At 41.4% G+C, this 14,788-nt stretch overlaps 1 protein-coding gene across 1 annotated transcript in view; it reads left to right on the top strand.

Moving 5' to 3' along the window:
• The window catches only part of WDR64 (WD repeat domain 64), a 139,973-nt gene that overhangs the window by 60,186 nt on the left and 64,999 nt on the right, over positions 1-14,788 (top strand). Inside the window, exon 10 of the mRNA XM_073336679.1 lies at positions 3,439-3,578. Within this exon, the coding sequence (XP_073192780.1) occupies positions 3,439-3,578 (140 nt within the window). The remainder of the gene's footprint in view (positions 1-3,438; positions 3,579-14,788) is intronic.

A 14,788-nucleotide genomic window follows, 5' to 3' on the forward strand; every position in this document is an offset into this window, starting at 1 on the left:
CTCTCCCGTGAAAGTTTCCCAGAATCAACTGGTTAAAATCGTCCTTGAGATGTGGAAAATATTGTTAGTCTTTATGTACTTGGTAGTATATTTAGAGATGCATGTGTCTTATTAACTCTGTTTTCCTAGAGCTCCAGGAAGAAATCCCAGCCAGTGTTTCACCCTAGCTGAGATTTGGGGGGCGTGTCATAAATATAAAGGGAAGGGTAAACCCCTTTGAAATCCCTCCTGGCCAGGGGAAAGCTCCTCTCACCTGTAAAGGGTTAAGAAGCTAAAGGTAACCTCGCTGGCACCTGACCAAAATGACCAATGAAGAGACAAGATACTTTCAAAGCTGGGAGGAGGGAGAGAAACAAAGGGTCTGTGTCTGTCTGTAGTCGTCTTGGCCGGGGACAGAACAGGAATGGAGTCTTAGAACTTTTAGTAAGTAATCTAGCTAGGTATGTGTTAGATTATGATTTCTTTAAATGGCTGAGAAAAGAATTGTGCTGAATAGAATAACTATTTCTGTCTGTGTATCTTTTTTGTAACTTAAGGTTTTGCCTAGAGGGGTTCTCTATGTTTTTGAATCTAATTACCCTGTAAGATATCTACCATCCTGATTTTACAGGGGGGATTCCTTTATTTCTATTTACTTCTATTTTTTATTAAAAGTCTTCTTGTAAAACACTGAATGCTTTTTCATTGTTCTCAGATCCAAGGGTTTGGGTCTGTGGTCACCTATGCAAATTGGTGAGGCTTTTTATCCAACATTTCCCAGGAAAGGGGGGGTGCAAGTGTTGGGAGGATTGTTCATTGTTCTTAAGATCCAAGGGTCTGGATCTGTAGTCACCTAAGCAAATTGGTGAGGCTTTTTACCAAACCTTGTCCAGGAAGTGGGGTGCAAGGTTTTGGGAAGTATTTTGGGGGGAAGGACGCGTCCAAACAGCTCTTCCCCAGTAACCAGTATTAGTTTGGTGGTGGTAGCGGCCAGTCCAAGGTGTAATATTTTGTACCTTGGGGAAGTTTTGACCTAAGCTGGTAAAGATAAGCTTAGGAGGTTTTTCATGCAGGTCCCCACATCTGTACCCTAGAGTTCAGAGTGGGGGAGGAACCGTGACAGGACCCTCGTCTAGGTTGGGGCTTCTAGGCACTACCATAATACAAGTAATAATTTGTGGTGTTTTGATATTCAAATCTGTTTATTTTATAGTGCTCTCAGATTCCCTATATACTGCAAATATTGGTATTGTGGTCACATTGCTCCATCAGAGAGGTCACCCTGGAAGGGAAGCTGGGTTTTGGCAGATGCATGTGGGATCGATGCAGACGTTCAAAAACATGAGGAGGGTGTCCTTGGTACTGGGGAGCAGTGGCATCTCCTCTTTCCCTCCCCATTGGTGGGAGGTGGGGTGGGGACCAGTTTAAATTCAGTGGTGAGGATTGACTTCCTCCCCAGCAACTGTTTCCCTCCTTGAAAACAACTAGCTGCCCTTATTCTTGGTTCACATTTTGTGCCTAAAGACAAGAGACTTAACTTCTCAAACATGAAATCCTAGATAGTGGAGCACAGCTATGTGGTGACTTAAAGGGAAAGGGGTAATTACAGTCATTTGTGTGACCACATCATTGCATTATATACCAGTGGTTAGTAACACTGACAGCTAAGATCTGATGGTTCCCTGATGAACCCGGAAAAATGAACAGACTTATCTCTTCATGTGTCTCCTAACTGGACCTACAAATTTAATGATAAATACTGTTTTCCACATGCACAGCACCTTTTATCTGAAAATCATTTATAAAGTTACATTCTCTTCTCCATTTTAACAGATGCCCTTCCTTGGCCTTGCTTTCCTTACCCAAATTTACACACTAACCTAGTCAAGAACTGATCCCTCTCTACTAGTCCCCACTCTAACTAAAAGGCAGTGAAAGGCTGGAGAAAGGACCAGTATGATGTAACAAACCCATAGTGGCCTAATTTAAGCTCTAAAAAGCCACAGCTGAAACACAGCTGATTCATTACCAGATGGCAGATTTTTTGTCCCCTTTTGATTTCTTATGGACCAGAATATGTCTTCTGTGATTTGCATTTTATTGGGTTCCATCTGCTAGGAAACTTATGTATTTTCCCAAAAACTTTAAACCAACTTAACTTTAAAACTGTGTGTCTTCTTATCCGGATTGTTTTGTATAATTTAGCAATTTGGTGAATTATTTCAAACAATGCTGAAATGAATGCACTGGAATACTCCAGCAGACCAGTCATTATATTTTTATAGCCTGACAGTGCTTGCCACCTGGTTAAGTGTTGATCCAGCTGTAAAAGGTTTATATGCATTCTTTTGGCTCACTAAGGCAGATGACTTATTGCCCCACCTAGGTATAAAGAAGGAATGGAGTGGCTCTCTGGGGAGAGAATGCAGTGATCCTCAGAGAAGAACCCTAAGAAGATTTGAGCTGACATCTATTTTTTTTTGTTTTCTTTGTTAATAGAACTAAATCCAGGCAAAGGGTGACTTGAGTTGTTGTTCTGTGTAGTGTGTTTGTAGAGCAGGTTGGGAGAGGCACTAGTTTATACTCTGAATGGCCCAGGTCTAAAGGACAATGCATCTGTACAGTCTCTTCCTCAAAAAGCTTTAAGATTATACTTCTCAAAGTAAATAACAAATAAAGCTGTGTGAAATTTGGCTGACTTGGTTCTGAGGTTCGGGTGAATGTCCTCCAGTTTTGATCCATGTGTTTTTGCTCTCTGAGTTCTGCTTCAAGTTTGGAGTGACCAAGTAAAACTTAGTGATAACTATCAAGTTGTAACTGGTTTTGTGTCTTAAGCTATTTAGGAAGGGCTACGTTGATTTTTATATGGTGCTAAAGGCTTCTCAGTATTTAACTGTTAATAAAGCCATAAATCTGGTATGATTTTGATGCCACACCATAAATATGTTAATGTCTGTTTGAAATTGGGCCCAGGTTCTCTTTAAAGGCATGTGAAAAATAGCAAACTTTTCAGTGCAGCTGGTTTAAGTGTTGGGGTTTGTATCTGAGCCAAAATCCAGGTGTGTTGGTGTTGCTTTGGGTTTTGCTGGAAATGTTTGAAATAATTAGCAGGAAAAAACTACTATATAATATGAGGACCAAATTTCAAAAGTGGCTTCCTAAATTGTGTGCAAACATCAGATGGGTACAAAAGGCTTGATTCTCATTTACACCTTTTCACCACTTTGGCAACATTAAAGGGCCTTAAAGAGTGAGTTAATTACACTTTAAGCAGTGTAACGGGGTCTAGAGGCAACTGAGCATCAAGCCCTTGGTATGAAAAATACAAAGATTTAAGCAGGATTTGTGTTTGCAGTCCTAGCAGCCATTTTTAAAAAACTAGGCTGTTTATTCAGAATCTATTTTGCGATAGTCTGCATGTTGGACACAGAATGGGCCATGGATATTTTCTGTTCACAGGTGATGATAAAGTTCTCCGTTTATGGCATCCCAATATAAACACCAAACCAGTGGGGAAGCTGTTGGGACACTTATTTAGTGTCATGGAGATTGTCACAAATGAAAAAGATCAGCACATTATTAGCCTTTCCACTGCAAAGGTAAAGTACTGTCCCTTAACTTCATGAAAACCACTGTTGTGAATGCTTGTAAAGTTAGTTACACTTTGAGTTACCTCTGCTGATGGTATTAGGTTTTAATTATCACATTTTTATTAGAGTATTTTACACTGTACACAATGTACTAAACTCTTACACATGGCTCATAAAGGACTTTCCTGCAATGAAATATGTAATTTTTTTTAATATTCAAATTATTTTATACTATGAACCAAGGCCGCAGGAGTCCCGGCGCCTCCCATGGGACTCCAGGAAATAGTCTCAGAGAATTTAACATGTTTAACTTAACTTAATTCTGTTCTTTAACAGTTATCAGACACACAACACGATGGGAAGAGTCAACATGATTTTTGTAAAGGAAAATCATGCCTCACCAATCTACGAGAATTATTTGCGGGGAGTCAACAAGCATGTGGACAAGGGTGATCCAATGGATATAGTATACTTAGATTTTCAGAGAGCCTTTGACCTGATCCCTCACCAAAAGTTCTTAAGTATAGGAAGGAGTTGTGGGTTAAGAGGGAAGGTCCTCTTATGGATCAGTAACTGGTTAAAATATAGGAAACAAAAGGTAGAAATAAATGCATACAGATCTGGTCACCCCATCTCAAAAAAAGATATATTGGAATTGGAAAAGAAACAGAAAAGGCAACAAAAATGATTAGGGGTATGGAACGGCTTCCGTATGAGGAGAGGTTAAAAAGACTGGGACTTTTCAGCTTAGGAAAGAGACGACTAAGGGGGGAATATGATAGAGGTCTATACAATTATGACTGGTGTGGAGAAAGTAAATAAGGAAGTGTTATTTACTCCTTTTGATAACACAAGAACTAGGGGCCACCAAATGAAATGAATAGACAGCAGGTTTAAAACAAACAAAAGGAAATACTTCACACAATGCATAGTCAACATGTGGAACTCTTTGCTAGAGGATGTTGTGAAGGCCAAGACTACAACAGGGTTAGAAAAAGAACTAGATAAGTTCATGGAGGATAGTCCATCCATGGCTATTAGGATAGGCAAGGATGCAAAACCATGCTCTGAAGTGTCCCTGGCCTCTGTTTGCCAGAGGCTCGGAATGGGTGATATGGGATGGATCACTTAAGCACCTGGCATTGGCCACTGCTGGACGACAGGATACTGGGCTAGATGGACCTTTGGTCTGACCCAGTATGGCTATTCTTATGCTCTACTCACTCTTAGTAGTCCCACTGAAGTCAGCAGGACTGCTCACACCATGTAAAATTAAGCACATGCTTAAATCCTTGCAGAATCAGGTCACTAGACAACATTACAAACCACACACATGAGACTTAGAAACAAACTTTCTTTCCATTTTACACTCGGTGAAGTGGAGGCAGAGGCAATGAGATTTGTCCAAGGCTAGAGAGGGGAAGCCATGTTAGAGGTAGAATTAGCACTCAGAAATTCCTAGCTCCCAGTCCTGTCCTCAGACCTGTGGATTATGCCTCACAGGGTTGTCAGCCTAAAATATTCATAGTAGAGGTGAGTGAAATTCAGAAATTCCATCCTCTGGGAAATTATAATATTTCAACTTTTGCTCTGGAGATGAAAAGTTGAGACCAAAAGTTTTCACACAACAAAATAGTCTGAAAAACTTCAATTTGGAAATGTGAAAATGTTTTTCTCCATTTTCAATCAACACAAAACATTTTGACTTTCTGAATCAAAATATTTTCATTTTGGTTTGTTGAATGGACCTGGAATGCTTTGTTTTGAGTCAGTTCAACATTAGATAGGCAGCCCAGATGTGCCTACCTTTAAGATGTAATAAAGGCACAATACAATATTTGCTTGGGGGGCGGGAGGGATCTGCTGCTGCCTGATTGGTTACTTTTGTTTTCACTTGGTGTCTGGTTGACCAGCCAGTCTGTCACTCTGATGCTCATATCTTCGAGGTTCTAATATACAAGTGACTTGTGGGAGTTCAGGTTGCCTGGGGGCCCCCATTATCTCCTATGGGCCAGCCTCCCTGGTGGGACTATGTCTTCTATGATGCGCCTACATCTACATGACTTCCATGAAGTACCACACAGCTTAGTCAGAGGAGAATTCGTATTACACCATGGGAGCTGTAGTATTTCCAGGAGCACAGCCCATAGGAAGGAATGGGGGCTCAAACTACGATTCCCATGGGGCAATGTGGCACAATAGGGAAATGCAATTGAATATTGAGCTGACAAAGAATTAAGGGTTCAACAAATCAAAATATTCCAATTTGGATTGAACCCCCCCAAAATGAAATCTTTTGTTTCAATTTTTCCAATGGAAAATCAACATTTTGGCAAAATTGAAGTTCTCCCATGAAAGGTTTTTGATTTTGTGAAAACTATATTTTCTTTCAGAAAATAATTCTGATGCAAAATTCCCAACCAGCTCTAATTCTTAGCCTCCTATGTATTGATCTGTTAATTAGTGGTGGAATGAGAGGAAAATAAAGAATACATCATGAGTTGCCACTTGGTAGGAAGTCCTTCACAAAGAGTGGACCTTGTAATGGCAAGATCTAAAGAAAGTAACTTGAAAGGGATTAATGGATCAAAGTATTGATTAAGTGAAAACCAGACCTTCTTTTTGATGTCAAATGTTACATGCTGGCTATAGAAGTTGGAACTCTCACAGGAAAAGCCATCAAAAAATCAAAAGTAAAAATGTTAGGTTTGTTCCCGCTCTCATTTAACTCAATGGGAGTTTACTGATTGACTTCAAAGGGAGCAGGATTGGGCCTTTTCAGTATAATTCTTGGAGAGTTAGTAAGATGAACCCTATTGTTTCTGATTTTGATTCAACGTTATATCTTCATCTGAGCCAAACAAGCATCTCTTCCAGAAACCTTAAGCTGTGCCAACACTAAAGCTTACCATCAGACTCAGAAAGTCCATTACTGTCCTTTACTGACAGCAAATGATACTGGCTGGAAACAAGACAGTTGCATATATTCTAAAAAGCACAAGCTCGTTCTTTAAGGTGATTAATTTTCTCTTCTGGGCTTGTTTCCCTGGATGTTTTTCCTTTGCAAATAAATGACACCCTGTCTGCAGACCTCCATTTATGATATAGTCCTTAGCTCAAACAAAAGTGAGCCACAAGAGGCACCTTAGAATCCCTCTTAAATTAATTCCCCCATTCGAAAGACTTCTTTCAATATAGAAAGGAGAATCAGTCTCCTTCTGAAGAGATTACAGCTGGGAAGATGAGGTTAATCTGCCTCTCCGCATAGATGAACATTCAATACAATTTTCCAGACAATATTCAGAAAGTCTAACAAGGGGGAAGCTAGTGAAATCTGAAAGTATGAGGCAACCCTGACCTTTACTCCTCCCTAATATAAAGGAAGGTGAGAAAGATCAGAATTCACATAGGAGGCACCAGGTCCCTTCTTAGAAAAAAACTGTACTATTCAAAAATACAGTACTGTTTATCTTCCCTTTAGGTTCTGTTGCTTTCTTTTTTGTGAAAACCCACCCTGAATGGTTAGTGTCTCAACCTGCCCAAATTGCCTAGACTTTGGCCACACTGAGCAGTCTGCACTGCCTCTTGCTTTTGGTGCAACAAGGTATTGTCTTTGAGCACTTCTATAATAACATTAGTGCCTTCCTCCTGCAATTACAAATCTTCCTTTTTTCCCCATCCAGCTTTCTACATTGCCTTTTGATTAATAGCATTTTATTATTTCTAAATCACCTGAGTGAAATCCTAGCACCACTGAAGTTGATGGGAATTTTGCCATTGGCTTTAATGGGACCAGACTGTCACCTCCGCAGATGACAAATACCAAATTTTGTCTGGAGTTTCATACACACGTTCCGTTTCCCCCACTCCACAAGTTGAGGTAGGCTGAGTTCACTAGTATCTAAAGCTGCATGCCTTCTAGTTTCTATGGCTATTAAACCCAATATTGACAACACAGCCTTGAAATCTGCCTTCAGCTGCCATCTGCCTTTCTTGTCAGACATTTGAGAAAACGTTTCTCCAGTGCCTCCGGCTTGTCTTTATGTTTCTTTGAAGCCTCTTTTTACACAGCACACAAATTCTTTAATAGAAAGTTAATAAAAACTCCATAATAAGCCAAGAGAAATAGCCTGTAAAATAACCAATAAGTCTGTGCTGATGGGTACATGGGAAAGAATAGCCTTCAAACATGGTGCTGTTGAGAAATTCAAAACTTGGTTAAAAATATTTCCCTCTTTGGACCCAATTCTGTACTTTCAGGCTGCAATGCTGCATGCCCAGTAATCAAACGTTCATTGTAATATGGACTTTTACAGGGTTTTGGCTTAAATTTAGCTTGAGGAATATCGGGAGAAAGCATTCATTTTCAACACTATTTCCCCAGCACTGTCACTCCATCAGCCACCTGAGGCAATACCTCTTGAGATTTACCAACATGCCTGCACCTCTCCCACAAGCAGGGGTGAAAGTAACTTAAAGGACTTACCAGTACTCAGGAGTCCTGAGCAGGGGGTGTGGCCTCAACCAGAAGAGCCGGGGCCTTTAAATACCTGGGCCCTTTAAATCAAGATTTAAAGGCCCCAGGGCTCCGGCTGCAGCTCGGAGCCCCAGGGCCTTTAAATCACCCCCAGAGCTCTCAGCTGCAGAGGCAGCTGGGAGCCCCAGGGCTCAGGGGTGATTTAAACGGCCCTGGGCTCTGGCCGCCACTACCACAGCAGAGCTCCGGGTCCTTTAAATCACCACTGGATCCCTGCCGCTGCTACCCCGGGGCTCCGGCAGCAGGGCTCGGAGGGGGCTTTAAAGGGCCCGGGGGCTCTGGCCGCTGCAGAGAGCCCTGGGGGCGCTTTAAAGGGCCTGGGGCTCCCTGCAGCAGCTGGAGCCCAGGGCCGTTTAAAGCGCGGCCGGAGCCCTGCCGCCGCTACCCCAGGGGCTCCAGCAGCAGGGCTCAGGTGGCGGTTTAAAGGGCTCGGGGCTCTGGTGACTGCGAGGAGCCCGGGGCCCTTTAAAGCGCCAGCCTGGGGAAGCCGGTCTGGTCCGGCATAGCGTACTGGCTCTTGCCGGTACGCTGTACCGGCTTACTTTCACCTCTGCCCACAAGTTGCTGGTACCTCCTACACTCCGGCTGCCTGGTACTGGTCTTTGGGCTCTTACTTGCAATGTGACAACTCTCTGCAGCAGGGTCATTTCATGTTAGGACAAAAAAAGCAATAGGGAGACAACCTCTGACTCTCTCATCCTCCTATGGCAATGGCTGCCAGACAGATTAAAAGGTGGTTTGATTGCTTTGTAGATGGGAGCAAACTGTGTTTTAACTGTGTCCTCAGAATGCATAGGCCATTCTGCCCTAGGCATTAGTGTACTTTGGGATGATGGCTAGTTCTAGTGTACGCTGCAAGACTGAAGTGTGTTTTAACTATGTTTGGCACCACCATGTTATACCTGAGTTTCTGACATTGCTGTTTGTAGAGTGTAAATGGGCTGTTAGATAGTAAATTCTCTGCAGAGAATGTGTCCTACTTTTTTATAAAATCTATTAGATGTTTTTTCAACTTCTCTATGAGAGGTCACCTATTCTTTCAAGCTTTTTAGACTTGTACCATAAGACCTATGTGACTTATCTATTTAGAGTCAGGATCAGCCGATGTGTCACTAGCAAATTATTTCTCCACTAGAGTATTCCTTCAGTTCTTCCAAAAGGAAAAATCTAACTGCTCACTCATACCTCAGTTCAGCTACTTCATGACACTCCCTTAGGCTCTGATCTAGCTAGTACTTACGCATATTTTAATTTTACGTACGAGTAATCTATCTGATGCTAATGGGACTACTCAAATGCATACTATTACTCATGGCTGAGTTTGCAGGATCGACACCTTGCACAATAGGTAAAGTTCCCACCTAATAAATGATATTGAAAGGGAGACGTGTTTTCAAGGCTGGAGTGCCAAGTTATTAACAACTGTATTGAATGACTACGTAATTCATAGGTGGCCGAAATGAGACTGATGGATCAAAGCTAGCCTGAATATGTATAATGTGGTCTGTGTCCACTCCATTTTCAGTACGGAGATGCAGTCCATCTACAAATCCCATCATGCAATGCTCCAGGGTCCTGGTTTAGTTCTGTAGTCTCTATGCAGTATAATTCTATATTAAAGATGAGTGGTTACAATCTGCTGTTAAGTGAAAGTTGAGTGCCTGGATACCAAATGTTGTCTGTGTAATCCTCATTTGGGCAATGTTTGGGTACCTTAGGGATAGTTGTGATAGATATAATTATTAGCAAACATCTGTCTTAAGAAAAATGGAATGAAAATAAATCAACAGCAGGCAAGTTTTTGGGGTTTTTTTTGTTTTTTTTAAAGCTACATAACCAGTTTTGCCAAAAGCCTGAGGGCTTGTTGGTTGGAAATTATTTCTGATAGAAGGTGTAAGAGGTTGCTACATCCTGCTGATGAAATGAAAGCCGTTTTCTAGTGTTGAAATTGTACCTGATAGCGTGAGACTTTTTTTTTCCTGACTTTTCCCAAAGGCTGTTTTCTTGGATTTGCATCATATGTATAACCTTGCCACCCACTGATCACTAATTCACTTGCGTATTTTATCATTCCATGATCTCTGTACCTTAAGAAAAATCAGCTGAGGAATTTTTGTGTGTAATTGTGAGATACATAATATTAAATATCATTGCTTTTTGTCTGCCAATTGGAGACTCGACATCTGGGGATAATTTATCCAGTAGCTTAATTAAAATGGTGATAAATTTCCCTTTAAGTTCATTTTTAGTTACATTTTGAAAAGATGTGAGGTTTGTGGGGTAGGAGGTTGAGAGAGACACTTAGGGAGAATCCAGATATATTTAGTTCTATACAAAAAATACAAATATTGTAAGGATGTGGCTAGTCTACTTTGTTGACAGTCCAACTGAATGCCAAGCAGTTGCTCTCGTTGTTCATTGGCCTGTGAATACAAATAAGAATTTGTCACATGGGGGTGTGTGACGATGTAAATGTATTCTAGAAAATCTTCATAAGTAAAATGTGAGTGAAATACAAATTATGTGTAACTCACTAATGGATTTCGCTAAAATGAGAGAGGCTCAAGCTTTTAGTGCTGAAAGTACAAGGTTCAATCCTTGCTGTTAGACCAAGTGGGGTCACTTATATAGACAGAAACTATTAGTTGTGTATATAGAAATGTTTTTAAATAAATATATTAGGGGCTCAGGCACTCTCACCTCAGCTGTGCTACACTGTCTACACTGCTATTTATAACTGTGCTAGCTGGGCATGCGGTGTCTATACTCCACACACCACCGATGAAAGTGTAGATGTACCTTATCTAATTCCCAAATTTTATTTGTCCAGATATTCACCGTAAGCATACGAGCCATCTGCAGCAACTTTCCTCTACAAGTTTTCCTAAGGTCTATCACTATGCCTCATATATAACATGCAAACTCATACGTAACTATTGGAAATGTTGCAATCTTTTTTGTACGGCTTATCAGTATGAATGTATTTAATTCATTGTCTGAACCGACTCCACAGAAGCCATTAGCCCAGTTTGGTGTGCAGTGAATGGTTTTTCAAAATGGCTGCAACATTTTTCCTCTTGATTTTATGCATGGAATTCCCAATATGAATATAGTTTTTGAGAGTTACCAAGAACAGAATGAGAGAGATAATGTTTTACAGTGAGTTTATATCTGGTCTTTTACATCTAAAAGAAATTGGAATAGAAAACAAAATGGCTCATTCAAGTACAGAATCAACATCTTAGGACACTTACTAAAAAACCTCTTTATGGAAGGGAGATTCTGATAGTACATATATACTTCTAGAAGAAATGCTACCTCAGACTTCAGAATTACAGCTGAGTGATACACCTTGCTGCTTCAGGATATACGGGTAGATAATGAGCCATGACATGGATTAGGCATTGTAAGCCAAAGGCAAGAACACACAGCATAAAGGTTATTAATCTACCGTGCTGAGGGCTATATAGGCAGAACACTCTTTTAGCAATTGTAATTAATTAATATATTTAGTGTTTTAAAGTGTGCTCAGTCCTCTGCCTCTGAAATCTATGGCAAATACTCTGATTGACTTGAGTGGAAGCATAGTTGGGCCTGGAATTAATTATAGAGAGGTGATACTGTTTCCATAATTAAAGGCCTTGATTCCGCAATATACAATGCATGGGTGTAACAGTCCATTTGTACATGGTAGGAATAGGGGCTATGGTTGCAATCACTTTCCCATTGAATTCCCTTTTAAGACCTGTATGCTTTCAAATACATGGGATTTGTTTGTTTATTGGCATCAAGTATATTAAGAAAATTGATTAAGCATTTGGGGATTTAAATGCCTTAAAAAATGAATGACAATTTTATTTTTATTTTTTTGCAAATATGTATAATGCTTCTGACTCTGTTTATCTACCCAACCATCTCCTAGTCCCACAAACTACACACAAACAACTAGATTTTGACACTGGTTGTTGTAGAAGTCAGTTTTCAGGAGCAAGAATTGTCGAAAGTTTAAGAAATTAACATACGTAAACTCTGCAGGATACTCTGTGCAACAGAGACAAGAGAATGTACCTGACACCCACGCACTGGGAATGGTTCTGTAGTCCTGAAGCTTCACCATAAACCAATCATCCAGCTCCTCAGCAGTCAGTAGCTCAGTCCCAGGAGGCTCCAGATAGGTCTGCACTGGGGCTGTCTGGCCCTGGGAGATGAAATACTTCTTTCTGAGCTGACTGTACTCGTGTGTCATGATCCCTTATTCCCTTGTGGCAACTGTTCCCTGTGGTCTGTCTGCCCCTAAATTAATCCCCTGTGACTTCAGGAATGGACAGCAGTGACAAATAGTCATGGGATCAAACCCCAAATGCAGTGTGTAACCATATCCTGTGTGGGCCATACCTGCCCATGTCAGATACCTGAGGGCATTTCTCTTTTTCGTACTTTGCCAACTCTTGTACAAACCTGCCAGGCCAATGCAGTCTCACTGAACTGACTTCTGCTACCCCTCACTCACAATTTACCACCATGTCCCCAACTCCTCCAAACCTAGAACTCCCATATCATGCCCTGCCTGTACCTACGTGACTAGTACCCCTACTGGGTGCTGCACCTTCCCACACTAACCCTGTGACATCCCACTGCCAACCCCACCCCTACATCTCAGCTGCTTTACCTGCCTGCACTGCACTCCACTCCACTCCCTGCCCCCACACAAAGCCCAGGCTATGTCGAGACTCTTGTGCAATCACACTTGAGCCAGTTACATTTTTAAAGAGAGGCAGCATGGTCCAATAGATAGTACTCATGACTCCCAGTCCAGTGCACTTGGTTTTGTTCCTGGCCCTGCCACTGACCTGCTGTGTAACCTTGGTCAAGTCACTTCTCTCTATTTCAGTTTCCCCATCTGGAAACAGGGGATAGTGCATTACCATGTTGTAACATGTTTTGAGATCTATGAGGCTGTATGTTCGCAGCTAATAAGGCTCTGCACAGGCACATAGGGTACCCTGCAGAATCAAGGCCTAAATAGCAATTATGTAAGTGATGGGGGTGATAAAGTAAAATTACAGAAGAAAGAAAAAGCCCTTGCAATCTTAGGGTGCAGACAGTGGTAATGAGGTTGGAATAGCTGGTGAGAGAAGCAGGGATCCAACCTAGACAGAGCAATACTGTGTAAGGTATGTCTCTCTTCTTCAATACTTTCCTTCCTTCCTTCCCAACTTGGTGCCCAAACTCTGCATGGACTCTCCCTCGATATGGAGATTTTGCCCATTACTGTTTTCTTCTGACATCTTGAAGCTAAACCAAATAACAAAATGTCATTCTTTTGCATTACAAAATGTCTAGAATGCTCAGTTGGCTCAGGACCAAACCACCCACCACAAAGATGGCCCCCGTGGCATATTGGAAACTCATTTTAAAAAATGACAAGCTATCACCTTAAGTGTGAGGGATTTCCTGCCCTGCTTGCCTTGAGGTGATTTGGGTTTGAGTCAGTCAACAGACTGCCTGTCTGAAATGGGACAGCTTTACTTAAGGGGTGGGGGAAGGGAAATATCTCACTGCTTGGGGAGCAGCCTGTTTCTTCTCTTTCTGGTTTTGGTTCCTATGTGTTTACTTCTTAAAATTCAGAACGATAAATTATGTTGTATTTCAATGTACCAGCAAGAATATTTATGGGTTTATCCAAGTTCTCTGTAGGCTGTAAACATAACAGCCACCAATGTTGCATTGAGACTACTAGGTTAGGAGCCATTGAATTAAAGCATGTGGTGGAGGGATGATATGAAAAGTGATCTTTCACTGTGTGCTCTGAAAACAAGTGCAGTAAAATCAGTGAATGTGCTTGGACATGGTGGCCCTTTTACTGAAGACTTCTTAGGAGACAACTACTCCATTCTTTCTTTTACTCATTGCGGGGTCCAGGGAATATAAACACTTGGCTGATTTTGTGTGCTTTAATTTTAAACATCAGGCTGCTAAAAACTAAGGGCTAAAACCTTCTTCTCCTACCCACCTCAGTAATCTATTGAACTCAACGGGTCAATATTCTTTCCTTTTGTAACACCATTGGCTCTAGTGGGCTAAACCATGGAAGGGACCCACTGGGGCTACTTGGGTGAGTGAGGTGAGCAGGATATGGCTCTAGCCAAATCCAGCCATGGGTTTCTAATTGCCATGTAGACATTCCCTAAGAGGCTGTCGGTGGGGTGTGGCACAGGGAAGAGGAGGAGGAGGGGTGTTGATCTCTTGCATATCTGCTTTGGGGCATGGCAAAATCTGACTCCCAATGCACATTGCCTTTTCTTCAATCTGCATCACACAGCTTCTCATATAGGCACAAAATCAAATATATTGTTAAAAAAAACAGGGAAAGCAGAGTCCATCATGCATATTTTGTTTTAATTATCACTGACCAGTTTGTGCAAAACCCTAGGTGTTCTGGTGGGGGAAGGATAGGAAGTATGGTACTTCATTATCTTGATTAACATTAGTATGGCATGGCTTTGGTCTGGTTCACTCAAACCTTAATGTTATTGAAGTCCAGTATCCTCTATCTAAATGCCTTTAATGCCAAGCTTGCTCTGAGATGCCACAGTGCATGCCATGTGAGGTTGTCACATATGCCTCCTGTCTTCTGAAAAGCTAGATGGAGCTGTGTGCATCCTTGCCTCAGAGGATTAGT

Source organism: Lepidochelys kempii, chromosome 3 (genome assembly GCF_965140265.1).
Source record: "Lepidochelys kempii isolate rLepKem1 chromosome 3, rLepKem1.hap2, whole genome shotgun sequence".
Lineage (NCBI taxonomy): Eukaryota > Metazoa > Chordata > Testudines > Cheloniidae > Lepidochelys > Lepidochelys kempii.